Source organism: Mobula hypostoma, chromosome 4 (assembly GCF_963921235.1).
Source record: "Mobula hypostoma chromosome 4, sMobHyp1.1, whole genome shotgun sequence".
NCBI classification, from domain to species: Eukaryota; Metazoa; Chordata; class Chondrichthyes; order Myliobatiformes; family Myliobatidae; genus Mobula; species Mobula hypostoma.
Window position 1 is genome coordinate 94901240 of NC_086100.1, and position 27849 is coordinate 94929088.

The following is a 27849-nucleotide window of genomic DNA, read 5'->3' on the forward strand; positions in this document are numbered from 1 at the left end:
AATTGCCTGTTTTCTCTCTCCCTCCTTTCTTAAAAAGTGGGATAACATTAGCTACCCTCCAATCCACAGGAACTGATCCTGAATCTATAGAACATTGGAAAATGATTACCAATGCGTTCACAATTTCTAGAGCCACCTCCTTAAGTACCCTGGGATGCAGACCATCAGGCCCTGGGGGTTTATCAGCCTTCAATCCCATCAGTTTACCCAACATCATTTTCTGCCTAATGCGAATTTCCTTCAGTTCCTCCGTTACCCTAGGTCCTCCAGCCACTATTACATGTGGGAGATGGTTTGTGTCTTCCCTAGTGAAGACAGATCCAAAGTACCTGTTCAGCTCGTCTACCATTTCCTTGTTACCCATAATAATTTCACCCGTTTCTGTCTTCAAGGGCCCAACTTTGGTCTTAGCTAATTTTTTCCTCTTCATATACCTAAAGCAGCTTTTACTATCCTCCTTTATATTCTTGGCTAGCTTACCTTCATACCTCATCCTTCTCCCCCCGTATTGCCTTTTTAGTTATCTTCTGTTGCTCCTTAAAAGTCTCCCAACCCTCTGGCTTCCCGCTCATCCTTGCTATGTTATACTTCCTCTCTTTCATTTTTATACTGTCCTTGACTTCCCTTGTCATCCACGGTCGCCCCTTACTCCCCTTAGAATCTTTCTTCCTCTTTAGAATGAACTGATCCTGCACCTTCTGTATTATTCCCAGAAATACCTACTATTGTTGTTCCACTGTCATCCCTGCTAGGGTATCTTTCCAGTCAACTTTGGCCAGCTCCTCCCTCATGGGTCCATAGTCCCCTTTGTTCAACTGTAATACTGACACTTCCGATTTTCCCTTCTCCCTCTCAAATTGTAGATTAAAACTTAAAATTAAATCTTTGAAGAAAAATAACTAAAGTATGATGGAATTCTACATTTAATTGAAGAACCACACCATCAAATCAGAAACTAGACATGGACTTAAATGAAGCAAACCATGCAGGCTTGGTGGGAAAGTAGTTCCAGAAAACTTGATGAGAAGATGTGCTAGTACACTGGTGCTCTGCTTAGCACTACCCCATAGAGAGCTAGATCATTAAAGCACTCACAGATACTTACACTGTTGTATTTTCAAAAGGCAACTGCACATGCTACACTAAGAATATGGCACAGACTCAGGCTTCCTGCTGTTGTACTCTTCTCTTCTGTGCTGGGAAGCTGATGCAAATCCCTGCTTTCTGCTCTGCCCTCGCAGCAACAAGCTTCTCCATGGTTTAGCGTTTAAAGGCTATCTACATTGGACAGTATTGTGGTATTCAGTTGGGGCTCAGGGCTGCATCAGGTAGTGCAAGCCATTGCTGGGGTTTGTAAGCAAGTCTAATTTTCAATAAAATGTGATTTAATTGTCTACACATTAAAGAATTTAACTAAAATTAAAAACTACAAAATTGTTTGCTTTGATTAAATGAATGAATGGACTCAAAGTCAAAACCATAATATGTAAAATAATTTACATATTAAACCACTTTACAGAGTTCAACACATATTTGGAATAATCTAACTGGGAAGGTAGAAAGTATGGATGAGGCAATAGAAACAAAACAGACTAAACATAGTGACAATAGGTATTTTTAAAACTTTAAGATCTGATTCTATACACTGCCACAATTGTTATCAAAATCAAATACTTTTAATTAAGTCTGTGAAAAGTAGGATACCACTATGTGGCATTCAATCACTCAAATAGAACAATGTTAGTGCTATCCCTATTAAAAGCAGCAAGGTTTCAAATTCTGGACATTTGCCGAGGCCACACGTGACTTCTAGCCAGAACTGGACACTTACTTCAAAGCAATGGGAGTAAGTTACTAAAATATCCTTTCTCATTGAAAACAGTGCTTAATAGAGCCCCCCCCAAAAAAAAATCAAAAAAAGCCAAAAATGAAAGACTGCACCAATTTAAGCAAACATTCAACAGCAGAATCATTAATAATGTGACTATATTGGAAAAGAAAACTATACAAATGAAAATAATTATCCCTGCTTTGCAATCAGATGCAAAGCAGCATTCTGAAGAAAGATGCCATATATTTACCGATCATAACGGCACATAGATGATCTTTCCCAATATTGGCTTCAGCCAAATATCACATCTGTAGGGATCACCATTAACTGTGATGTCAAGCAGTTTGCCAATCGGGCTGAAGATTTTCCCCAAAGAGTACAATCCAAATAAATGCATAATTTTTAAACAGCTTTAAATATTTTACAAAGTATGAAGGCAGATGCTTAATTAGCAAATGATAGAAAAGTTAATGTGGAGTTTCATAACGTGGGGAAATTTGAAGAAATTATATATACACACACACATACACACTTTTACAGCCAAGTAAAAAATTGCTGTTTAATTATGATTTACTAACAGCTTATGCAACATTTTTAGGAAGTCTTTAAAAATATTTTTAATCTTACCTTTTATGGCCAAAGACAATTACACAGCAATTTTTATTTACATACAGCTTATGCAACATCTATAGGAAGTCTTCACAAACATTTTTAATCTTGCCTTTTATGGCCAAAGACAGAATTAAACAGCATTCTTTATTTATGTATAGCTTGTGCCATATTTTAATAAGTTTTTTTAAATGGTTGAAACTATTTCATAACTACTTGAAATGCTCAGTAAAACTTACTAATGCAGATTTCAATGGAGATGATTCAAAACCACATTCTGAGTGAAGCAGGAATCAACTGACCACAATTTTGACTACTAAATGTTTTGTACTCAAGAAATTGCTGACAGACTTTTTCCTTTATTAGAATGGGTGTTGACAATCACATCATAATTGGCTAGTACAAAGTCTGGGCAACATAATGTTTGTAGCTCTCTAACAATAGTATTCCATTCATGCTCATATTTGCAATTTCATGCAATTCCTCACCGTTTCAAAGCTGCCTTTGTGCATTAGGTCTATGGGTGGCCTGAAGAGGTCAGCCAGAGTGGTTAGCTTCTTGTCCACTGGACCACCATTTCTCAGCTCCTGCTCCTGTCTGACTGCAAACATATCACCACACAGTGTTAGTCCATTAATGCGTGCACTGTATTTTCACACTCAGAATGGCTACCTTGATGTTATAAAGTTGCAACAAAAATAAATTTTGTTTTCATATTACAGGTTGGCTGACAACTTAGAGCACATTCTCACCCATTTTACTTCTAAAAACCTTAAACACTTTTTCCATGAGGTACGGTTTACTAGAATTTTAATCAAGTAATTAAAGAATCACTTCTACCTTCTTGCCATTTCATAACAAGTTATTTCATAGTCAATTTTTTTTTTTAAAATCAAGTTGTGCAAAGAAGTCAACGACCTAGGTTTAAAGTTTTCGCTCCAGTATTTTGGATTGAGAATATAGAATACACATGCATATAAGCATTAAACATAAGTTGATTCCTTATACACTTCCTGCATGTTCAGCAGGAAAAGTCTATTTTTCTACACTGAAACACAAACAATTAATTCAACTTTCCTTGTTGTCAAATCATAACAGATGGCCTTGTTATTAGTGAGACAATTTCAGAAAGTAGCAATTAAAGCACACCCCCCCCCCCCCGTCCCATCCAGGAAAGGGAAAGCTGAGCACATAACAGTGCAGGGAATCAAGGGTAAAGAAGATTGTAAGGTTGCTCCTACAGATTTTTAGATTCAAAGACACTTATTTTACTTAGGTAATATCTGTATGGTATATTACGGCTTCAATTTTGATCTCACAGATTATTGCCTTTAAACTTCCCTAAAAAGTTCAATAAGTACATTGCAAATTGCAAAACAGGAAAAGCAGACTGTTACCCTCTACGGGTGATCTGGCACCGGTGCAGACCAAGTAATACCAAATTTTCATGAAGAATCCTTGGAGACATGAGCAGATGTTCAAAGACACACGTCTGAATTGCTACATAGTACAGCATGTGTGTTAAACAAAACTGATGAAATTCTGTTCATTTGAGTTAAACAGAAGCAAATTCTGGCACACAAGCACTTGGAACATTTGACCAAGCCTATTTTTCAACCTCAGTGGGACTAGAATAATTGGTGTTTCATAATATTTAGATCAATACAAAATTATCTGCAGGAAGGAAAATAAAATTTGAGGCAAGAAAAAGTTGAATATAAGAAAATCTTGAACGCTCTAATTTTTTACTGGCACATTTAGTGAGGACCTATTGTATAAAAACAAACATACACTGAATGTATTTGAAAGTTCAGTATTTTTGCATTAGACTACTTTATGGCAAGTAAGAGTGGCTCAAACAGCAATAACGATGTCAGTGTTGAATTGTACACATAGAAATGCTGTCCAGTTTAAGTTTTAACAGCAGAAAGGGCCCAAAATTGTAGCTTAGCCCTATTTGGGTATTTTAGCAACCCTTAAGTCAAATCCAAATCATAAATGGCAGCTCAATTCTGCTAAAAAAGTTTGGAAGAGTAATTTTCTGTTCAAAGAAAAGAATCTAGCAGCACGCCTCAGTGTAATGAGAAAAGATGAGGGGAGTTGTGAACAGTAAGAATGAGATTATGAGTAGCAAGAATAAGCCTGGACCTCCCCACGCTCAGTTGTAAAGGTTGACCTTGAGCCATTTGCTTTAATAAATATACAGTGGTAAAAGAGATGAGAGTTAATCTTCTAAATCAATTACAGAAGTGAAAGCAAGCTTTTTTTCTCAGTTGTTCACTGAATTTTGGGTTCAAAATGGCAAAAAAGAAAACACTGGAAAATTTTAGTGTTCCCACATCGAAATACAGCAAACACTGACATAATGTAACACAAAAACACTCATTGGGTCAGGTGGAAAAAAGACAGCTGATGCTTCAGATTGAGACCCTTTCCCCAGAAAGAAGGGATAGCCAGTATAAAAGGATGGGGAGGTGGATGTGGAGAAGAATTGGTAGCTTTGGTTGCGGGTGGGAGTAAATGGACAGGTGGGGGAGGGGAAAGTGGGAATGATCCAAGAAGCTGGGAGGCGACAGGTGCAAGTGGCAAAGGGCTGGTAAAGAAGGAATCTGATAGGACAGTGAACCAGGAAATATAGGGGAGGAACTGGTGGAGCGAAAGAGATAATGGGCTCAGTTTGACAAGGGAAAATGGAGTGGAGATGTGGAAACAGACAGAAATGGTTACCATAAGGTAGAGAAGTTGATGGCCATGCTATCAGGTTGGGGACAAGGAGAATGTGTGCTGTTTTGCATCAGCCTCAGCTTGGCAGTCGAAGAGCCTATGAACAAACATGCTGGTGTGGGAATAGGAAATAGAATGAAAATGGCCGGCCAGAATCAGTTTAATTATCACTGGCGTGTGGTGTGAGAGAGAAAAAATAATAAATAAAACATAATAATAAATAAGTAAATCAATTACATATATTGAATAGATTTAAAGAATGTGCAAAAAACAAAAACACTGTATATTAAAAAAAGTGAAGTAGTGTCCAAAGCTTCAATGTCCATTCAGGAATCGGATGGGCAGAGGGGAAGAAGCGGTTCATCAATCACTGAGTGTGTGCCTTCAGGCTTCTGTACCTCCTACCTGATGGTAACAGTGAGAAAAGGGCATGCCCTGGTTGTTGGAGGTCCTTAATAATGGATGCTGCCTTTCTCAGATGCCGCTCCCTAAAGATGTCCTGGGTACTTTGTAGGCTAGTGCCCAAGATGGAGCTGACTAGATTTACAACCTTCTGCAGCTTCTTTCGGTCCTGTGCAGTAGCCCCTCCATACCAGACAGTGATGCAGCCTGTCAGAATGCTCTCCACGGTACAACTATAGAAGTTTTTGAGTGTATTTGTTGACATGCCAAATCTCTCCAAACTCCTAATAAAAGTATAGCCACTGTCTTGCCTCCGTTATAGCTACATTGATATGTGGACCAGGTTAGATCCTCAGAGATCTTGACACCGAGGAACTTGAAGCTGCTCACTTTCTCCACCAGGAAATCCTAGGTGTTCTGGTGGTCAGAGCAAAGGTGCTTAACGAAGTGATGGCAGGTGGGTCTAATACATTAGGCTAGAATTGAGGATGAAGAAATCAAACTATTTTTGGGGTGTTGAGGTGTAACAGGAAGGAAAAAATTTGGGGCAGATGCAAGTTTGGAAAATCATGGTGTCGGTGAAGGCAGAGAAAAGGATGTCACATATTTAGTTGTTAGACAGAACAGCTAATCAGGATCTAGCAGTTAAGTAGAAAGGTATCCTGGCTTTTTTTTGCAGTTCCGTTCCCCAAGGCTCCAAACTCAGTTGCCAATGCTTTAGTATGTAATACAAAGATGAAACCTCATTTCCAAGCTCTCTTCTTGAATTGGATTACAACTGAGATGGCTGTGGTCTATCTGCAAACTAAATTCCTAGCCAAGCCAAATACATCAGATTTAGGAGTTGTATATCAGTCAACCAAGTCCATCTCTTGCTGATCCACTGTATTGAAAAGCATCTCATTTTAGCAACACATTGAAAGATCACAGGGCAACAGAACAGAGTAGGAAGATTCATCGGATTTATACAGCAGCCCGTTCTGATACCGAGATGAGTCTGCAGCTTGGTGAATAAATGTCAAACAAACAAATCAAGTTCCACCATTTAGAACTAAATAGGAATGTGGATCCAAACTACAGACAACAACTCATCAACCAAATCGCAAGGGATAAAAGTACTAGGGAGGTCATACTCCTTGCACAAATTTAGGAACAAGTGTTTGGTGCACTAGGTTATAGAATTTGACCCTTTAAATGACGATCATACAGAAGCATTTGGACCAGTAGAATAGCAGATTAAAGGACTTGTGGTAGCTCTCAACTGTACCAAACAGCCAATTTAAAGAAAAAGTTCCAAATTAAGGACACTTCACAAAGTGCACAGCAACACAATGTTTGAGCTTTAAATATTATTGCCTTTAAGTTAACTGACTCAAGCAAATAGTAATGAACAGCATGCATTGAAATTTCTGAAGTGCATTTTTAAAGTTTAACTGGGTGCATTTCTCCCGTGCAAACTTCCACATCATGAATAATGCATGCAATAGTTGAAGTTATTTCCCACTTTTAGAGTTCTTTAAATTCAAAAATAAAATACTCACTTGTTTCAGTCTGAAAGTCTCTGAACCCATCAAATATTGAGCGTGCAGGTCTCCGCCGTTTGGGGGCTGCGAAATGCATAAACATGATCAGAGTGTATGAAAAACAGTTTGCAAATTTTAATTTTAACAAAACTTTGCTAAATAGTTTAAAGTTAGTGCAAAGGCAAAGCTGACCAAATTTACCGCAACATACACAAGTTATAATAAGCAGCACATACTTAAATTAACATGGAAGTTAGCTCTAAGAGGCAAAAGGGGAAGTGGGTGCGAAGGACGAGGAGGAGAAGGAAATCAGGTGGAGAAGGAGATCAAAGATGAGAGTGGCTGAGGTGGTAGACTTGGCATCCAACAAATGATGAAAGCTAGAAGGGAGACTGGTGTCAACCTTTAGATGTTTGAGATGGTGATTTGGGCATGTAGTAGTTAATTACAAACTTTATCAGGTATTAAGAGAATGAACATAAAAAAGTAGTCCATCAGGCCTGTTGAGCCTGCTCCACCATTCAATAAGATTATGACTGATCTGACTATGAAAGCCCTCCCTTTCTGCCCCATAACCCTTAATTCCCCTACTATGCAAGAATCTACCTGTGTCTTAAATATATTTAATGAGGAGGCTTCTACTGCTTACCTGTGCAGAGAATTCCATAGATTCACTGTTCTCAAGGAAAAGTAGTTCCTCTTTTTATCCATCCTAAATCTATATCTAATGTATTTTGCAAACAGTTGTGGGTCCAGCACTGACCCTTGCGACATTCTGCTCACCAATGGCTGACAATCATAGAAACACCCATTTATCCACCTCTCTGCCTTCTAGTGGTTAACCAATCCTCTACCCATGCTAATATGTTACCCATAACTCCATGTATCCTTATCTTATGGATATGGCTTTTACACTGCACCTTATCAAATGCCTTCTGGAAGTCCAAGTACACATCTACCCATTCTCTTCTATCCACTGTGCTCAACATATCCTCAAAGAACTCCAGTAGATTTGTCAAACAGGACCTGCACTTCCTGAATCCATACTGCGTCTGCCTGATGGAATCAATTCTATCCAAACGCCTCACTATTTTTTCCGTAATGATTGTTTCATCTTCCTGACTACAGACATTAAGATGATTGGTCTATAGTTACTTGCTGTTTTCCTAGATCCTTTTTTTAAGCAGTGGCATGATATTCACTGTCTTCCAATTGGCCATGACCTGCCCAATGTCCAGAGGACTGTTATAAATTATCTCAAACGCCTCTGTTATAACTTTCTTTCAATACCCTGGGTTGCATTCCAACAGCACCAGTCAACCTGTCTACCTTTAAGCCTGCTAGTTTGCTCAGCACCACTTCTTCAGTGATTGTGATTGCATCAAGCTCTTCACCTCTCATCACAGCCATAAGATCCCTCTTTGACATGTTAGTTACATCCTCTGCTGACCAACAAAAAATAGCCATTCAAGGCTTCAGACATTCCAAATAACCCAACATTAATTCCCCCCTTTCTTCCAAAGGATCTATGTTCCCTTTAACTACCCTTTTCTGCTTCATAAAATTATAAAAAACTTTTACTATCTGTTTTTATATGTTGTGCTAGTTTACTTACATAATTTATTTTCCCTTTCCTTATAAACACAAGAGATACTGGAGATGCTGGAAAGCTTGAGGAACACTCACAAAGTGCTAGAGGAACTCAGCAGGCGAGGCAGCATCTATGGAGAGGAATAAACAGTCGACATTTCGGCCGAGACACTTCATCAGGACTGGAAAGGAATGGGGAGGAAGCCAGAATAAGGAAAGGAAGGGGAAGGAGTACAAGTTAGCAGGTGAAAGGTGAAACCAGGTGAGGGGGACGGTTGGTGGGTGGGAGACGGAAGATGAATTAAGAAACTGGGAGGTGATAGGTGGAAGAGCTAAAGGGCTCAAGAAGGAGGGATCTGATACAAGGGGACAGTGGATATCTCTCTAGGTAGTCTCCAACCAGATGTCATGAACATCTATTTCTCTAACTTCTGGTAATTTCTCCACCTCCCCCTTTTATTTTTTTTCCACCCCACACCCTGGCTCCCCCTTACCCTTCTCTTCTCCTCAACTGCCCATCACCTCCCTCTCTGGTGTTCCTCCTCCTTCCCCTTCTCTCATGATCCACTGTCCTCTCCAGTTACCTTATTATTCTGGCTTCCCCTCACTTTCCTTTCCAATCCTGATGAAGGGTCTCGACCTGAAGCATCAACTCCTTATTCCTCTCCATAGATGCTGCCTGACCTGCTGAGTTCCTCCAGCACTTTCTGGGTCTTCCCTGTCCTTACTGCTTGCTTAGTGGTTCTTTGCTGCTTTTTAAAGTCTTCCCAATTTACCACTACTCTTCCCTCCCTTACTCTACTTGCTCTTAACAGGAATATACTTCTGTTGAGCTCCATGATAAATCTTGGTGAAACTTTTCAACTGTCGCTCTCTATATCCTATGGGCCTTAGTCTATCCTAGCCAACTCCTCCCTCTTCAAGTTAGAGTCTCCCTTGTTTTGGCATAATACACAATTTTTAGATAAAACTATTTATACCCTCTATCTGTATGAGAAATTCAATCATTCTGTGGTCACTTTCCAAGAAGAGCCCTGACTACAAGATCATTAATTTTACTTGTCTCACCCAAACAATTTAACAGGATGTAGCAGCAAAATACCAGGAATTAACAGGACTGAGGACAGAGACACATACATTTGTCCTGCATCATCAAAGCTTCCTCAATCCTTCAAATGATCTGGAAGCCTGCAACACACAATTACACTATTAAACATATAAACAACCTGAACAAAACTGTTTTCTTTGAAACACCTTACCACCAAATAATGGTTCAGGTTCCACCAGAATTTCTTGCTTTTGTGGAATTGGCGCTCGTACTTCATCTCTGAAATTGTACAAAGTGAATGGATATGAGCCTGAGAATGAAGTTACACTCATCTCTCAAGAAACGTTTAAATGTTCAGTGAAGTCACAACTGGTATACCTAGCTACATATTGTAAGCATAATGCTATTAAGCACCAAGTGATGATTAAAAACGTGCTAGCTATTGTATTGTATGAGCTTCGAGACTGTATCTTGGATGCAAATGCAGCAAAGGTTGGATGCAGACTGAAATGAGCATCATTAGTTCTATTATACTGCAATTCTGCTACTTTTATTGAAACAGTATAACAATGACATTGTGATATCTGCCTGATTTTAAGTGCTATAAAAATAATTTTCTCACAATACTGCCTTGATTAGAAATTTTCCACCTGATCAGGAATCGAGAGCTCGTTTGGAGGAAGTAAGTGGAACAAGTGGCACATGTTACATTGGGGAGAGTCAGGCAGATCCTAATACAAATTCTACTGGAAGGCATGGAGGTGGGTTCTAATCAGGTTCAAATTTAAAGAGGAAAGCTATGACTGTAAAGGAGAAAGTGACAGCAACCACAAAATTAAGGGAAAATGTAGATTAAAAAAAGATAAAAACAGTTCAATAAGGATTCATATTAACATGGATGACAGGCCCATGAGTCCCAAAGGATTCAATCAGTCTTGAGAAAAATTATTACTGAAAAAAAATACTCAACATCAACCATAACTTTGAAAGAGGAACAGAGTTAGTGGTTCAAAATCATGGTGAACAGTGATATCCTATTTAGAAAGAACAGGCAAAACAGAATGTTAGGTGCCAGCACTAGCACCAAAGGCATATAATCAAACTGACAAATTATCTTGCCTTGTAGAATGCGTGCTTTCAACGAGTGAGGATCAAGAACACAAATACTGGTGGAAGTAGTTCATGGACCTCCCAAATATATCTCCATTTAAAGTTAAATATTCAGATAAATCACAGGATTTTAAGATTTTTAGATTTAATTCAATAGTTCTCCAATTTAGAGAAAGCAGAGTACCACAATTATCAGGTAACGTGTGCATGATCATGAGTTTTCTTATTCCAAATGTATTTAATTGTACCCCCAAACTACTCCTCCCCCACCACCATTTACATGATCTCAGTAGAGTATTAGAAAAATCGAATCATTTTGCAACTGATGAGAAAGCATTTTTAAAGAATGTGGCTTCAGTTGCAGATTTTACCAGAAGTGACTAAAAGCAAAGTTCACATCAGTTATAATAGTTAGGCCACTGAAATAAAATCAGACATATGGGAATAGAAAAAGTTTGTGGTGATAGTACCCTAGACTATTTGGAGAAATTGACTACCGAGTTTCTTTACTTTGAGTTCGAATCACAAACACAGGAACAACAGCAACATCAACTCTTAAGAACCCACTATTATTAATATCTCTTTATCCTCTACATATTAACCTCAACTCCAAGATACTACCATTGACTTATCCACTAGGGGTAAGTAGGTATATGATTACCTTATCTACTGATGGCTTAGGAACGTGGAAAGAAACTCAGACAGTCACAGGGAGAACACATGAACTTCACACAGACAGCATCGAAGGTCAGAAGCAGTTCTTTCAGCTGTAGCACCACAATGCCCCAAATATTTTGTAATGCTTCTGAGCTTGATAAAGTGAATCTGCTGACTATTTATGATACAAACAAGCCTTTAACAGAAAGTAGATGGAAGGCTTTCCAGCATGAACACCGATTGATTGAGGGTCTGGTACTTGCTCCCTCCCCCCTTCACTATTGCCCATTCCCATTTCCCTCTCTCACCTTATCTCCTTACCGACCCACCAACTCCCTCTCTCTTCCCTTTCTTCCAAGGCCTTCTGTCCTCTCCTATTTGATTCCCCCTTCTCCAAACCTTTATCTCTTTCACCAATCAACTTCCCAGCTCTTTACTTCACCCCTCCCCTTTTCCCAGTTTAACCTATCTTGTATTTCTTCCCCCACCTTCTTACTCTGACTTCTCATCTTTTTTTCCCTCCAGTCCTGATGAAGGGTCTTGGCCCAAAACGTTGACTGTACCTGACCTCCTGCAGCATTTTGTGTGTGTTGAAAGACAAGTGGCAAAAGAAAGTACAACAAGATTGAAATCGTATTATGCAACCAGGGCTTAGAAGTGGGAATCTATCATTTGTTAAAGTGGAATTAAAACAAATTCAAAGAAGCCTTTAAAAATATTCTCAGTTGAATACTTTGGGGGGGGGTGGAAATATCAAGGATATGGGTAAAATGTGGGAAGTAGAACAAAATTGTGGGAAATGGAGAGTTTGGTGTGAAGGTAATACAATGTGTAGAGTCGACAAGGAAGGATAAGCAGTGAATAGGGTATAAATGCAGTCAGTTGGATGGTTTGAAATGTTTAATGCAAGAATTATCAGAAACAAGGATGATGAATTTCGAACATGGATCCGTACATGGCCCTTACAGAGACTTGACTGCCACTAGCGCACGATGTTCTGGTTTTTAGATGTTTCAAAAGGGATATCGAGGGAGGTAAGGGGTGGGGGGTGGGGCAAGTGGCACTGTTAATCACAAGTGGAGGAATCATGTACTGAGTCAGTGCGGGTACAAATCAGAAACAAGAAGGGAGCGATTACTCAATTAAGAGTATTCTATAGACTACCACACCCAATAGCAACAAAGACACTGGTGAGCCAATCTGGAGACAGATTTTGGAAAGATCCAAAAATAACAGGGTTGTTGTCATGGATGACTTTAACTTCCCTAATATTGACTGGCACTTCCTTAGCGTAAAAAGTTTAGATGGGGAGAAATTTGTTTAGTGTGTCCAGGAAGAATTTCTGACACAATATGTACAGAGGCTGATGAGAGGAGAGTTCATACTGGATCGGCACTAGGCAATGAACCTGCCAGGTGACAGACCTCTCAGTGGGTGAACAATTTGGAGACAGTGACTGCTAAACCTTAACCTTTACCATAGCCTCATACAGTATGAAAACCTATTTAAATGGGGAGGACGAATTATGATGCTATTCGGCAGGAAGTCAGGAGCATAAAATTGAAAAGGTATTCAGGGAAATTGCCAATGAAAATGTGGAAGTTATTTAGGAAGAACTTGCATGGGTTTCTGGATAGACATGTATGGGGTGTCCAGAGCTAAACTAGGTGAGAGTAACTGGTGGCATCATACTCTAATGAGATAGGGACATGCCTATTCTAGAATGCAAAATCAGCTCCTGTGGACTGGGCGGATGAGATCAACAGTGAGATCCAATGGCCAGAAAGGCAGTTCTGCAACACTTTGTTGAGAGTGAAGAGCATGATGAGGCACAAAAGTCAAGGTCATATAATGCAATCAAGTTGTAATGACTATTTGTACCACTGGATCCAGACTTTTGAGGTCAAGAGAGTAGAACGGCCCCATGCAATGGTTTTCCACTTAAAAAAACTCTCCCGCACAGGTTTCCTGTCATCGTTTGATAAGATGGACAACCACTACTTGTCCCATTGAGGCAGGGAAAGGACGGTAGGGTGAAGGATCCATGATTAACAAGAATAAAACATATAGCCAAGGGGAAAAAAGAAACATACTGAAGGTTTAGGAAGCAAGGATCAGTCAAGACTCTTGAGTAATTAGGTTGCCAGAAAGAAGCTTAAGAATGGACTTAGGAAAGCTAGAAGGGGATACGAAAATGCCTTAGCAAGTAGAAATAAGGAAAACCTCAAGGCGTAATACACAAACAGAAAGAAAAGGAGGATGCCAACTAGAGTGAAGGTAGGGCAGACCAGAGATAAAAGAGGAAGCATGTGCCTGGAGCCAGGGAAGTAGGGGAAGTCTTTAATGAGTACTTTGCTTCAGTATTCACCATTGAGCAGGATCTGGAAGAATGTGAGGACAATATAGAACAGGCCAATATGTTGAAACATGTTGACATTAAGAAAGAGGATGTTCTGGAACTTTTGAAAATTAGGATAGATAAGTCTCCTGGGCCTGTTACTATGGGAAGCAATGGAAGAGATTTACTGCATTTTTGGTCACGATCTTTGCATTCTCACTAGTTACAGGAGTGGTACTAGAAGATTGGAGGGTGCCTTTGTTCAAGAAATGAAATTAGAATAATCCAGGGAATTATAGAGTGACTCTAACATCATTGTTGAGCAAATTATTGGAGAAGATTCTTAGAAACAAGCATTTGGAGAAGCATAGGCTGATAGGGATAGTCAGCATAGCTTTGTGAGGGGCAGTTCATGTCTCATGAGCCTGAATGAATCCTTCAAGGAAGTTTCAAAACAAATAACAAAGGCAGAGCAGAGTATGTGGTATATATAAATTTTAGGAAGGTGCTTGAAAAGGTTCTGCACAGTAGGCTCATTCAGAAAATCAAGAGGCCTTCGAACCCAGGGAAACTTAGCTGCATGGATTCAGAATTGGCTTATCCACAGAACGCAGTGGAGGTAGATGGAATGAATACTGCCTGGAGGTTGGGGTTCCGCAGGGATCTGTTCTAGGACCCTGCTCTTTATGAAGTTTATAAATGACAAGGATGAGGAAGTAAGTTTGCTGATGACACAAAGGCTCATGGTGCTGTGAATAATGTAGGCGGCTGTCATAAGTTACAACAGGACAATAATAGGATGCAGAGCTGGGCTGAGAAGAGTTCAATCTGGAAAAGTGTGAAGTGATACACTTTGCAAGGCTGAACTTGAAAACAAAGTACAAGGTTAACGGCATGATTCTTAGCAGTATGGAGGAACAGAAGGATCTTGGGGTCCACATCCATAGATCCTTTAACATTGTCTCACAAATTGATAGGGTAATTAAGAAAGTGTATGGTGTGTTGATATACATTAATAAGGGATTTGAGTTCAAGAGCCATGAGGTAATATTACAGCTCTATAATACTCTGGTCAGGCCATACTTGGGAGTATTCAGTTCTGGTTGTCTCATTATAGGAAGGATGTGGAGGCTCTAGAGGGTGCAGAGATTTATCAGAATGCTGCCCGGATTCGAGAGCATGTCGTATGAGAAGAGGTTGAATGAGCTAGTGCTTTTCCCTTTGGAGCAAAGGAGAATGATAGATGATATAAAAGAGGTGTAAAGATAAAGGGCATAGATAGAGTGAACAGCCAGTGCCTATTTCCCAGGGCAGAAATGGGAATAATTTCCATTTCCCCCTTGGGAAATTCCAGAGGGTATCATTTTTTTTTTAGCGATTATAGGAAGGATGGAAAGTTGTGGGGGGTGGGGGGAGGGGGAAGAGAGGTCAGAGTTTTTTTTTTAAACACAGAGTGATAGGTACATGGAACATGCTGCCAAGGGTGGGAGCAGAGGTAAATACATTAGGGACATTTAAGAGACTCGTAGATATGTACCTGGATGAAAGAAAAGTGGAGCAGGAAGCGTTAGATTGATCTTGATGTAGGTTACAGGATCGACGCTGAAGGGCCTGTACTATGTTCTACTGTTTTATGTTGTATGTGAAACTGGCTTGCTGTTTGAAAGTTTGTGCATCTAAACTAGCTATGTGTTTTGATACAAGTGTTGAAAAATTTTGCTTGAGCTTGTAAAGTTAACAATACACGAGAAAGATAAGTTAGCAGTTTACAAATCATCAGCAGGCCTCAGCTTAAATATAATAAATCATTTGTTCCATCTTTTGGGCAGGATAGCCTCAGAAAAATTCTTAACAAGTTATTACTAGATTTTAAAGACTTTTGCCTTGAGAAAATGAAAGGCTGACCTAGTCTTTTTTTCAAATCAAGTTAAAAAATATACTTTATTAGGAGTTTGAAGAGATTTGGCATGTCAACAAATACACTTAAAAACTTCTATAGTTGTACAGTGGAGAGCATTCTGACAGGCTGCATCACTGTCTGGTATGGAGGGGCTACTGCACAGACCAAAAGAAGCTGCAGAAGGTTGTAAATTTAGTCAGCTCCATCTTGGCCACTAGCCTACAAAGTACCCAGGACATCTTTAGGGAGCGGTGTTTGAGAAAGGCAGCGTCCATTATTAAGGATCTCTAGCACCCAGGGCATGCCCTTTTCTCACCGTTATCAACAGGTAGGAGATACAGAAGCCTGAAGGCACACACTCAGCAATTCAGGAACAGCTTCTTCCCCTCTGCCCATCTGATTCCTAAATGGATATTGAAGCTTTGGACACTACCTCATTTTTTTAATATACAGTATTTCTGTTTTTGCACATTTTTAAAAATCTATTCGATATACGTAATTGATTTACTCGTTTATTTATTGTTTTATTTTATCATTTTTTTCTCTCTTTGCGAGATTATGTATTGCATTGAACTGCTGCTGCTAAGTTAACAAATTTCACGTCATGTGCCGGTGATAATAAACCTGATTCTGATTCTAATTCAGTTATCAGTAACCAACCACCCTCTGATGACAGAAATATTTCACCTTCCCCTCTAATGGCTTTGACATACTTTCCATGTAGCTGGCAGAATATGAAATACTACACTTGAAAGATATAAAGGAAGCCAATACAACCAATAACCTTAAGAAATGAGCTTGTTTTGAGTACTTAAGGATGGTACTACGTATGACGGCTGTTGCAAAGAGTCTGCTCAGGAACTTCTGAGGAGAATGTTTCTATGATTTGCCCAATTCCATTAAAACCACTATCTTCAGAACCTATTTTGCAGTCTGCTTCAACACTTGCCCACTATCTCCTGTGCATTCAGTACATTTGAAGATTACACTGCCCATACTCATGCCTATACATAAACACTAAAAACACAAAGTATGAAGTCAGCATTGATCATGATAATCATCCAAGAAACACCCAATTCCTTAATCGTTTCAACTGTATCCAAGTTTGTCTTATAAATGATTTATATATTCAGATAAAAACAATAAAGGCCAAAGTTAATCTATTTCTTGTTTTTCTGCTCAGATTTTCATAAGTAAATTGCCCCTTATTATATAGGTTAGTAGAAGAAAGTGGGGAAATTGATGGGAATGTTGGGAGAATATTCTTGCACCGATGCCATTTTATTATAAGATGGCACAGAGGCCGTTGTGGGCTGGGTGGCTGAGGGGCCTGTTTCCATGCGGCATAATTATATGCATCACAGCCTGTATATCTTCCAACAATTCATTTCTCTTTATCCTCTAATACATCTCTCAATTCATTTCAGCAAATTGTTCCACTTCAACTACAATAACTATTAGTCCAACTCCCCCTACAGCCTCAAACCTAGAGTTCCCCCCACTGATTTCTCTATACTGCACTCTTCCATTGCTCAATTTATACTCCAGCTACAGACACTGCTACTACATTTTAGAAAGAGGCCATCACAATAATAATCCTTTATTTTAAGAGTCACTAATTCCTCAGGAAACTATAGGCATGGTGGCCTTGCTGAGTCTTCCTCAACTAATGTGATAATATATATTACCTGTAAACCAGCAGTCTGTTCTTCTGCAATACCTTAAACACCTTCAATTTTGTAGTTTCTGATGGAACTAACAATTTTGATTTTTTCCCCACTCCTGTCAGGTTTAATGGTCAATACTGTAGAAAATATCCCTCTCCTACTCTATTGTATAATCTGCTAAGCTTTGGTAATTAATTACTTCAAAATGCCCTAATGTGGCTTGGGACCAACTAACATGAATTTAAGAATAGTTCCACACTGAATAAGAGACATTAATAATGCATATTCCAACCACTTCTCTCTGCACATATTATCACTTCATCCTGAACTGTTTAATATTACTACTCACTGAGGTCTCCGATAATGCAGAAAGAGGACAAATGTTCCTCTAGCATAGCGAAATTCTGCTCTGATATTAAGATTTGGTATCAGACAGACTTCTTTAAAACGCATCAAAAACCCGCATTGCCATCTCTTTCCACCAAATTTAAAAGACAATAGACCAGGAGGCACCAAAGTCTTTCTCTAACTTACCTCCCACTTACCAATAACATTCTCCACCCCACCCCAATGGAGTTGGCTGGTAGTAGATCCGGCGGTGGACGGAGATTTCTCAAGTGAGTGCTCAGAAAAGTTAACTCCCCCCCCCCATTCCTACATCATTTCTGATTTAATTAAGGGAGAAAGTCCATCAGCAGTAGATGCAAGACTGAAAGGATAGTTGATGAAACACCTTTTATAATTATCTTATGTATCACAAGTTCAGGCAGCTCCCTAATGTTGGAACATCTAAACATGAGATAAAATTAGAATACATTTAAACTGAATGCAGGTTAAAATATATAAATCAATATTTCAGTATACAGGTTAACAGCAGATTATATATCACACTCTGCTGGCAATATTTACACCATAGTCTTTCAATGGTTCCATTGAGACCCAGTTAGCTCAATATTATAGGACTTTGAGAGTCTTGGAGTTCCTATGTCCCCTCTTAACCAAATATCGCAAAACAAAATGGAACACATGTGGCTCATTAGGTTTCTGTCCCATAGGTTGGCTGTCACATTTGCCTATACTGCAAAAAAAATAGAGTAACCCGTACCAAATCTGGAGAATATGATAAAGCATTATATATGTGGAATATTATTCTTGAGGTCATAGTTGTGTATGGGGCATGCAAGGGGATAAAAGTAATACCATAAAATAGCTACCCAGAATCTAAACAATTCAACCAAATTTACCAGATTAAATGAATCATAGAACATACTGTGGAGGCAGTCTACTCGACGTCCCTGCTGTACTGGTACTGGGTTCTTCAGCTATTCCACCGCCATCCAAGTACATTGTGACAGCCATCTCCAGATTGTTGCTGCATGCTTCTAATATATGTTTCCCCACACTTTCACTGGCACCTAAATCACAAAATGTTGAAAATTTAATATGACCAAAAATAAATGCAGCTGAATTTCTGAAATATGTAAACATAAGCCACAGCAGTATTCAGTACATCAAGGATATAATTACCACAAAAAATGAGGAAAGTACAAAATACCATTCTTGTGGCATTAAGAGTTTCACATATGGAATTACCACACAGGAACTGGAAACAGTTGTACTCATCTCAGCATAGAATAATACACCAGGGTGTTTCTACACTATAACTGTCTTCTCCTAGTCCATCTCATCTCAATATCTTTCAGTTCTTCTCCTTCTCAACAGCATTTATAACCATATAAACCATACAACAATTACAGCACGGAAACAGGCCATCTTGGCCCTTCTAGTCTGGACCAAACCCTTACTCTCACATAGTCCCACCGACCTGCACTCAGCCCATAACCCTCCATTCTTTTCCTGTCCATATAGCTGTCCAATTTAATTTTAAATGACAACATCGAACCTGCCTCAACCACTTCTACTGGGAGCTTGTTCCACACAGCTACCACTCTCTGAGTAAAGAAGTTCTCCCTCATGTTACTCCTAAACTTTTGTCCTTTAACTCTCAACTCATGTCCTCTTGTCTGAATCTCCCCTACTCTCAATGGAAAAAGCCTATCCATGTCAACTCTATCTATCCCCCTCATAATTTTAAATACCTCTATCAAGTCCCCCCTCAACCTTCTACGCTCCAAAGAATAAAGACCTAACTTGTTCAACTTTTCTCTGTAACTTAGGTGATGAAACCCAGGTAACATTTTAGTAAATCTTCTCTGTACTCTCTCTATTTTGTTGACATTTTTCCTATAATTCGGTGACCAGAACTGTACACAATACTCCAAATAAAAACAACAGGAATTCTGCAGATGCTGGAAATGCAAGCAACACACATCAAAGTTGCTGGTGAACGCAGCAGGCCAAGCAGCATCTGTAGGAAGAGGTGCAGTCGACGTTTCAGGCCGAGACCCTTCGTCAGGACTAACAGTACTCCAAATTTGGCCTTACCAATGCCTTGTACAATTTCAACATTACATCCCAACTTCTATACTCAATGCTCTGATTTATAAAGGCCAGCATATCAAAAGCTTTCTTCACCATCCTATCCACATGAGATTCCACCTTCAGGGAACTATGCACCACTATTTCTAGATCCCTCTGTTCTAGCGCATTCTTCAGTGCCCTACCATTTACCATGTATGTCCTATTTTGATTAGTCCTACCAAAATATAGCACCTCACATTTATCAGCATTAAACTCCATCTGCCATCTCTCAGCCCACTCTTCTAACTGGCATAAATCTCTCTTCAAGCTTTGGAAACCTACTTCATTATCCACAACTATCTTACTACTATCTTAGTATCATCTGCATACTTACCCATCCAATTTACCACCCCATCATCCAGATCATTAATGTAGTTGACAAACAACATTGGACCCAGTACAGATCCCTGAGGCACACCATTAGACACTGGCCTCCAATCTGACAAACAGTTATCTACCACTACTCTCTGGTGTCTCCCATCTAGCCACTGCCGATTCCATTTTATTACTTCAATAATAATACCTAACGATTGAACCTTCCTAACCAACCTTCCGTGTGGAACCTTGTCAAAGGCCTTACTGAAGTCCATACAGACAACATCCACTGCTTTACCCTCGTCAACTTTCCTAGTAACCTTTCAAAAAATTCGTAAGATTTGTCAAACATGACCTTCCATGCACAAATCCATGTTGACTGTTCCTAATCAGACCCTGTCTATCCAGATAATTATATATACCATCTCTAAAAATACTTTCCATCAATTTACCCACCACTGACATCAAACTCACAGGCCGATAATTGCTAGGTTAGAATCTCTTAGAATCCATTTACATGCCAGTCAATGCACAGTTCAGGGCAAGTCAATTGTGTCACTTAACATTTACTGTAGGTTAGTTGTACAGTCAGGGAGCCATTCCTCAACACTGCAACAAAAGAGGTATGCTTTGGATGTCTGGAGATTGTGCTGAGCAGCTTTTGACAAGCCACCTATATTCAATATTCACAGAGACGCTTAAACATGAGAAAATCTGCAGATACTGGAAATCCAAGCAACACACACAAGATGCTGGAGGAACCCAGCAGGCCAGGCAGCATCTATCAGTCCTGATGAAGGGTTTCAGTCCAAAACGTCGACTGTTTACTCCTTTCCATACTTGGGATGCAGTACTATGAAAATTATGTAATGTTGCAATGTTACTTGTCTATATTCAAAATGTTAAAGTAGGCAATCATAGCCATTGAAACTGTAGTTACTCTTTTATTATAGTCTCTGTATTTATAATGTTTACAACAGTGTGAGGAGACTAGAACTAGTTTCCTCTCCTGAAGACCTGTTGCATTGAGTTTTCTATCTCCTAGTTACAGCTTCTGTGTAACTCAATTTAGCCACAACATTTGGGGGTTTACCTGGGATAGATTCGTGACTCACTAGATGGCCAGTGGGCATACTTATTCAGGAGAATGTAGAGTAGTGGTCACCAACCTTTATAAGCCCAAGATCTCCTACCTCAACCTTAGTGAAAGGCAAGATCTACCTACTAAATCATTTAGAGAAGAAACAGCTCAGATTGTACTTCCAATTTGAGGCCTTTTATTTGGGCTAATTGTATTTGAATTAAATAAACTACTTTCGTCAAACTTTCAAAATAATTCAAACAAGAAAAAACTGTAACTAGCATATTAAACAGGCCATAGCTGTGTTTCTTTAAGAATATTACAATACTTCACACCTTTAATTCTAAGTTTCATTATTTAATTTTATTTCAACACGAAAAATAAATGAATAAAAATTGACTGTTGCACTCGGTGTAGTGACTGGGGCTGAATACTCTCTGCTAGTTCCCTGAAATTTGGCTCATAACTACAGCCAGTCTGAGACAGTCTGTGAGGTGTAGGATTGCCAACTGTCCCGTATTTCCCCTGCTAAGGTAGAGCGTTCCTATGAAACCTTTTGTGCTGAAATGCTTTACGCCGAAGTAATTACCATTAATTTACATGGAAAAAATTTTTGAGCATTCCCAGAAACCTACCAAATCATACCAAATAACACATAAAACCTAAAATAACACTAACATATAGTAAAAGCAGGAATTATATGATAAATACACAGACAGTAGAAATAATGAAGATTAAGCCAAAACTGATTCGTGGAGTAAAAAATCGGCACATACGTGCATGCACACACGGGTGCCCACGCACGGCTTCATGGTCATGGTAGTCTTTCTCGGTGTAAACACAAATGCCCCCGGATTTGACTGCTACATTTGTCCCTTATTTGAGAGTGAGAAAGTTGGCAACCCTAGTTAGGTGTCTGTCGGTAAGTCAGCTCCTGTACTTAGATTTAATAATTTTCATCTGTGAAAATGCAATTTCACATAGATAAGTTAACCCGAAGCAGGCACTGACTTTTAGTGGTATAAAACTAACGCACACACCACGTATTGCTGGGGCCCCATCAGTAGTAATTGCCACCAGTTTATGAATGGGGATGTCATTTTCACGGACATATTTTTTTGAACTCATTGTAAATATCCTCACCTCTCGTTCTCTCCTTTAATTGCAAAAGAGTGAAGAAGTCCTCCTTTGTTGTAAAATCCTGGAAAGCCATTCTGACAAATACAACAAGCTGAGCTGCCTGCATTACATCCAGGGATTCATCGAACTGTAGTGAAAAATATCCACATCCTTGGACAATGACTCTACCCTTCTGGATAGGGTCTACCTTCTAGATTCTGGATTAGTTCCTGAGAATTGGAGGGTGACTAATGTAACCCCACTTTTTAAAAAAGGAGGGAGAGAGAAACCGGGGAATTATAGACCGGTAAGCCTGACATCTGTGGTGGGGAAAATGTTGGAGTCAGTTATCAAAGATGTGATAACAGCACATTTGGAAAGCGGTGAAATCATCGGACAAAGTCAGCATGGATTTGTGAAAGGAAAATCATGTCTGACGAATCTCAGAATTTTTTGAGGATGTAACGAGCAGAGTGGATAAGGGAGAACTAGTGGATGTGGTATATTTGGATTTTCAAAAGCTTTTGACAAGGTCCCACACAGGAGATTAGTGTACAAACTTAAAGCACACGGTATTGGGGGTATGGTATTGATGTGGATAGAGAATTGGTTAGCAGACAGGAAGCAAAGAGTGGGAATAAACGGGACCTTTTCGGAATGGCAGGCAGTGACTACTGGGGTACCACAAGGCTCAGTGCTGGGACCCCAGTTGTTTACAATATATATTAATGACTTAGACGAGGGAATTAAATGCAGCATCTCCAAGTTTCCAGATGACACGAAGTTGGGCGGCAGTGTTAGCTGTGAGGAGGATGCTAAGAGGATGCAGGGTGACTTGGATAGGTTAGATGAGTGGGCAAATTCATGGCAGATGCAATTTAATGTGGATAAATGTGAGGTTATCCACTTTGGTGGCAAGATCAGGAAAACAGATTATTATCTGAATGGTGGCCAATTAGGAAAAGGGGAGGTGCAATGAGACCTAGGTGTCATTGTACACCAGTCATTGAAAGTTGGCATGCAGGTACAGCAGGCGGTGAAAAAGGCGAATGGTATGCTGGCATTCATAGCAAGAGGATTTGAGTACAGGAACAGGGAGGTACTAGTGCAGTTGTAAAAGGCCTTGGTGAGACCATACGTAGAGTATTCTGTGCAGTTTTGGTCCCCTAATCTGAGGAAAGACATTCTTGCCATAGAGGGGGTACAAAGAAGGTTCACCAGATTGATTCCTGGGATGGCAGGACTTTCATATGATGCAAGACTGGATCGACTAGGCTTATACTCTCTGGAATTTGGAAGGTTGAGGGGGGATCTGATTGATACGTATAAAATTCTAAAGGGATTGGACAGGCTAGATTGTTCCCGATGTTGGGAAAGTCCAGAACGAAGGGTCACAGTTTGAGGATAAAGGGGAAGCCTTTTAGGACCAAGATGAGGAAAAACTTCTTCACACAGAGAGTGGTGAATCTGTGGAATTCTCTGCCACAGGAAACAGTTGAGGCCAGTTCACTGGCTATATTTAAGAGGGAGTTAGATAAGGCCCTTGTGGCTAAAGGGATCAGGGGGTATGGGGAGAAGACAGGTATAGAGTTCTGAGTTGGATGATCAGCCACGATCGTACTGAATGGCGGTGCAGGCTCGAAGGGCCGAATAGCTTACACCTGCACCTATTTTCTATGTTTCTACCCTCCTTGTCACTGTTGCAGAGCCAAGCGGTATATTATGTATTGCGGTTGTGATGCTGTTCTTGTTTGTAAAGTCATTAAAAACAGTCTCTGCGGTAATGGCCATTGCTTCCTTGAATAAATCGCCATCTGTAAAAGGCTTCTTGTGTTCAGCCAAAAGGTGACTTACACGAAATGATGCTTCAATAGCAGTCTTATTTTGAGCAGCATGTTTTGTGGAAAACAATTGCTGGGCCTTCAACCCGATTTCAGCTCCTCAACTTTCCAGGCACAAATTGCACTCTTTGGGGGGGGGGGGGTAGGTGTCTTTAAATTCCTGGTGGTTGGGGTTGTGGTGCCGCTCCAAATTCCCTCTTTTAGTCAGTGCTTGTGTTTGGTGGCACAACATTCACCAAGGTAAATAGAAATTCCTCTTCCCATTCTGGATGGAATTTGTACATTTTTGCCTTCTTTCGTGGAGCCTCCGCCACGCTATCAGGATATCACAAGCAATTGCTGATTGTGTCGCCTCTGATCTGGGCCGACATTTACGTGCTGGGCGGCACCTAATTATCTTGCTTATTTCGGCTTTTTTTTCTTAAAGATGTGCTGTATGCATCCCAACTACCGCTGCACCACTACATTCTTCACGGCCCGGTGGTTGGGGACCACTGCCGTATATTGATGTTTGCGACGGTCTGTACTCTTATCTAATCTGATTGGTCACTTTGATGCAGCACAGGCTACGCTGAAAATGCGGTGTATGGCGGGGCAACTACACACATGTGAACTGGGCAGAAAGAACGGAACTAAAACCCCGCAACCCAGAAACAATCTCTCTTTACAAATAGTTTTGTAGTGAAAATATTGCTGTATTACCATTATCCTAATTAGTATTACTTACTTTTATAATGCTCACATTACAACAGTATTTGTGTATTTATTTTTGATTTTTTTTTCGGGATCTACCGGGAAAGTCTCAAAGATCGACCAGTCGATCGCGATCGATGGGTTGGCGACCCCTAATGTAGAATATTCCACTTGTTTATACAAGAGTATGTTTGTGTGTATGCGGCAGAAAACCTTTGCAATGGCTCAAAGGGGAGAACTCATGAATGCACATTTTTATCCCTTTCTCTTCTTTGCCTTGTACTTGGGACTGGAACTAATATGGAAATACTTGCAAGAGGTGTTGGCGTGTGGCCAAGTGATTAATGTGTCGGTCTAGTGATCTGAAGGTTGCTAGTTCGAGCCACAACTGAGGCAGCGTGTTGTGTCCTTGAGCAAGGCACTCAACCACACATTGCTCTGCGATGACACCGGTGCCAAGATGTATCAGCCCTAGTGCCCTTCCCTTGGACAACATTGGTGTCGTGGAGAGGGGAGACTTGCAGCATGGGCAACTGCCGGTCTTCCATACAACCTTGCCCAGGCCTGTGCCCTGGAAACCTTCCAAGGCGCGAATCCATGGTCTCACGAGACTAGCGGATGCCTAGATACTTGCAAGAGAGTGATAAGTGGCAGGCACAGCAAGTATAATAGCAGTATACAGAAGTGTTAGGTGGGATGCAAATAGAGCAGGAAAGATACAAGGAACAATTAGAACACATGCAAAGAGAAAGACAGGAGCAAGAAAGAGGAATTACAACAACGAAGGACCTGGATAGGCTGAGAGATAAATGGAGAAAGATCCAGCAGGTGATTGCTTACTAGGTAGCAGTCATGGGAATACCCAAAGAGGAAGGTTATGAAGAAGACTGGGAGATACTGGTCCAGGAAGTTGAAAGGCAGGAACATGCCAGCAAAAAGATAATAGCCGGTATGATTGAACTTCATTAGAATACATCCTGAAAACTTACAGATATTGGTTAAAGCAAAATGTCCGAGGAACATATGGGACAGTATGGCCCAGCATTGTTGGATGATACATGAGTACTATCACTGGTAGTGCCTGTAATGTGGAGAGATATCACTACTTTAAGGGGTGAGTAAGGCAGTGACTTGGGGAAGATGAGAGTAACTGGGGACTGATAATGTTAGTAGTTCAGAAAGCTGATGAACCTGTCATGGATTATGGACAGCAGAAATACTGGGCTTATGAAGAATAAACAGGAGGAACTGTCGCGGGTCCAGCATACAAGTGCCATTACAAAGAAAGCATGGCATCATCTCTACTTTCTTGTAAGTTTGTGTAGATTCACCACGTCATCTAAAACTTTGCCCAACTTCTATTGATGTGCAGTGGAGAGTATAATGACTGCTTGCATCATGGCCTGGTATGGAAACACCAATGTCCTTGAACATAAAAGCCTACAAAAAGTAGTGAGTACAGCCCAGTCCATCACAGGTAAAGCCCATCCCACCACTGAGCACATCTACATGAAGTTCTATCACAGGACAGCAGCATCTATCATAAAGAACCTCCATCACTCAAGGTATGCTTTCTTCGCTCTGCTGCCATCAGGAAGGAGGTACAGGAGCCTCAGAGCCCAGACCACTAGGCTCACAAACAGTTATTACCCCTCGACCATCATGCTCTTGAACCAGAGGGGATACCTTCACGCAATTTCACTCGCCCAAACACTGAACTGAACACAACCTATGGACTCACTTTCAGTAACTCTTCGTCTCATGTTCTAGATATTAATTGCCTATTCATTCGTTATAATTTTTATCTTTCTGTATTTACACAGTTTGTCATCTTTTGCACATTGGTTGGTTGTCCGTCTTGTTATGTGCAGTCTTTCATTGATTCCATTGTTTCTCTGTCTTTATTGTAAACGCCCGCAAGAAAATAGGGGAGAAGATGGCGCGACGCAGCGCACGCAGCCGTTCTGGAATGATATCGTATTTGTTAAATCGGTACCGTGCACAATCCTGATTTGATGGAGACAGACGTGAGAAGCACGGATGAACATCTGGAGAAACTTCTGAAATGCTTGCTTCATTGCCGTTGCTACTGTGTGAACAAGAATCTCCAGAGGGGAAGGCCCCAAATCCTCGGCTTTGCCTATTGCCTGTTGCCGGGGTCAGGGTCGAAGCGCTCAGCAGAGGTGGTGCTCGGTGTCGAAGGGCTGGTTGGAGGCTCAAAGTTTTCGGACGGACTCAAGAGTCGGCTGTGGTCAGGTGCTTCCAGGGTGCTGCATCGGCAAGTTTGCGGTGCTGGAAGCTCATGGCAGGAAGAGAGTTTCTCTTCCTTCTACCATCTAGTTGAGATGATGGGACTTTGAGACTTTTTTTTTACTGTGCCCATGGTCTGTTCTTTATCAAATTATGGTATTGCTTTGCACTGTTGTAACTATATGTTATAATTATGTGTTTTTTCTCAGTTTTTTTAGTCTTGGTTTGTCTTGTGTTTCTGTGATATCATTCTGGAGGAACATTGTATCATTTCTTAATGCATGCATTACTAAATGACAATAAAAGAGGACTGCGTGTCCTCATAATCTAATCTAATCTTAGGGTTGCATATAGGCTCCTTAGGGTTGAGTATGTGACATGAGAATAGGCTGAGTGAACTTGGCCTTTTCTCCTTGGAGCGACATAGAATGAGAGGTGTCCTGATAGAGGGATACAAGAAAATGAGAGGCATTGATCGTGTGGATAGTCACAGGCTTTTTCCCAGGGCTGAAATGGCTAACATGAGAGGACACATTTTTAAGGTGCTTGGAAGTAGGTACAGAGGAGATGTCAAGGGTAAGTTGTTTTTTTTTTTACGCAGAGTGGTGAGTGCGTGGAATGGGCTGCTGGCGACAGTGGTGGAGGCTAATACAATAGCGTCTTTTAAGAG

At 40.3% G+C, this 27849-nt stretch overlaps 1 protein-coding gene across 1 annotated transcript in view; it reads right to left on the bottom strand.

Annotated features, from left to right (window-relative positions):
• ubxn7 (UBX domain protein 7) overlaps positions 1-27849 on the bottom strand; it is a 128897-nt gene that overhangs the window by 70392 nt on the left and 30656 nt on the right. Inside the window, 4 exon segments of the mRNA XM_063046174.1 lie at positions 2929-3041; positions 7108-7173; positions 9939-10006; positions 18670-18814. Of these exon segments, the coding sequence (XP_062902244.1) occupies positions 2929-3041; positions 7108-7173; positions 9939-10006; positions 18670-18814 (392 nt within the window).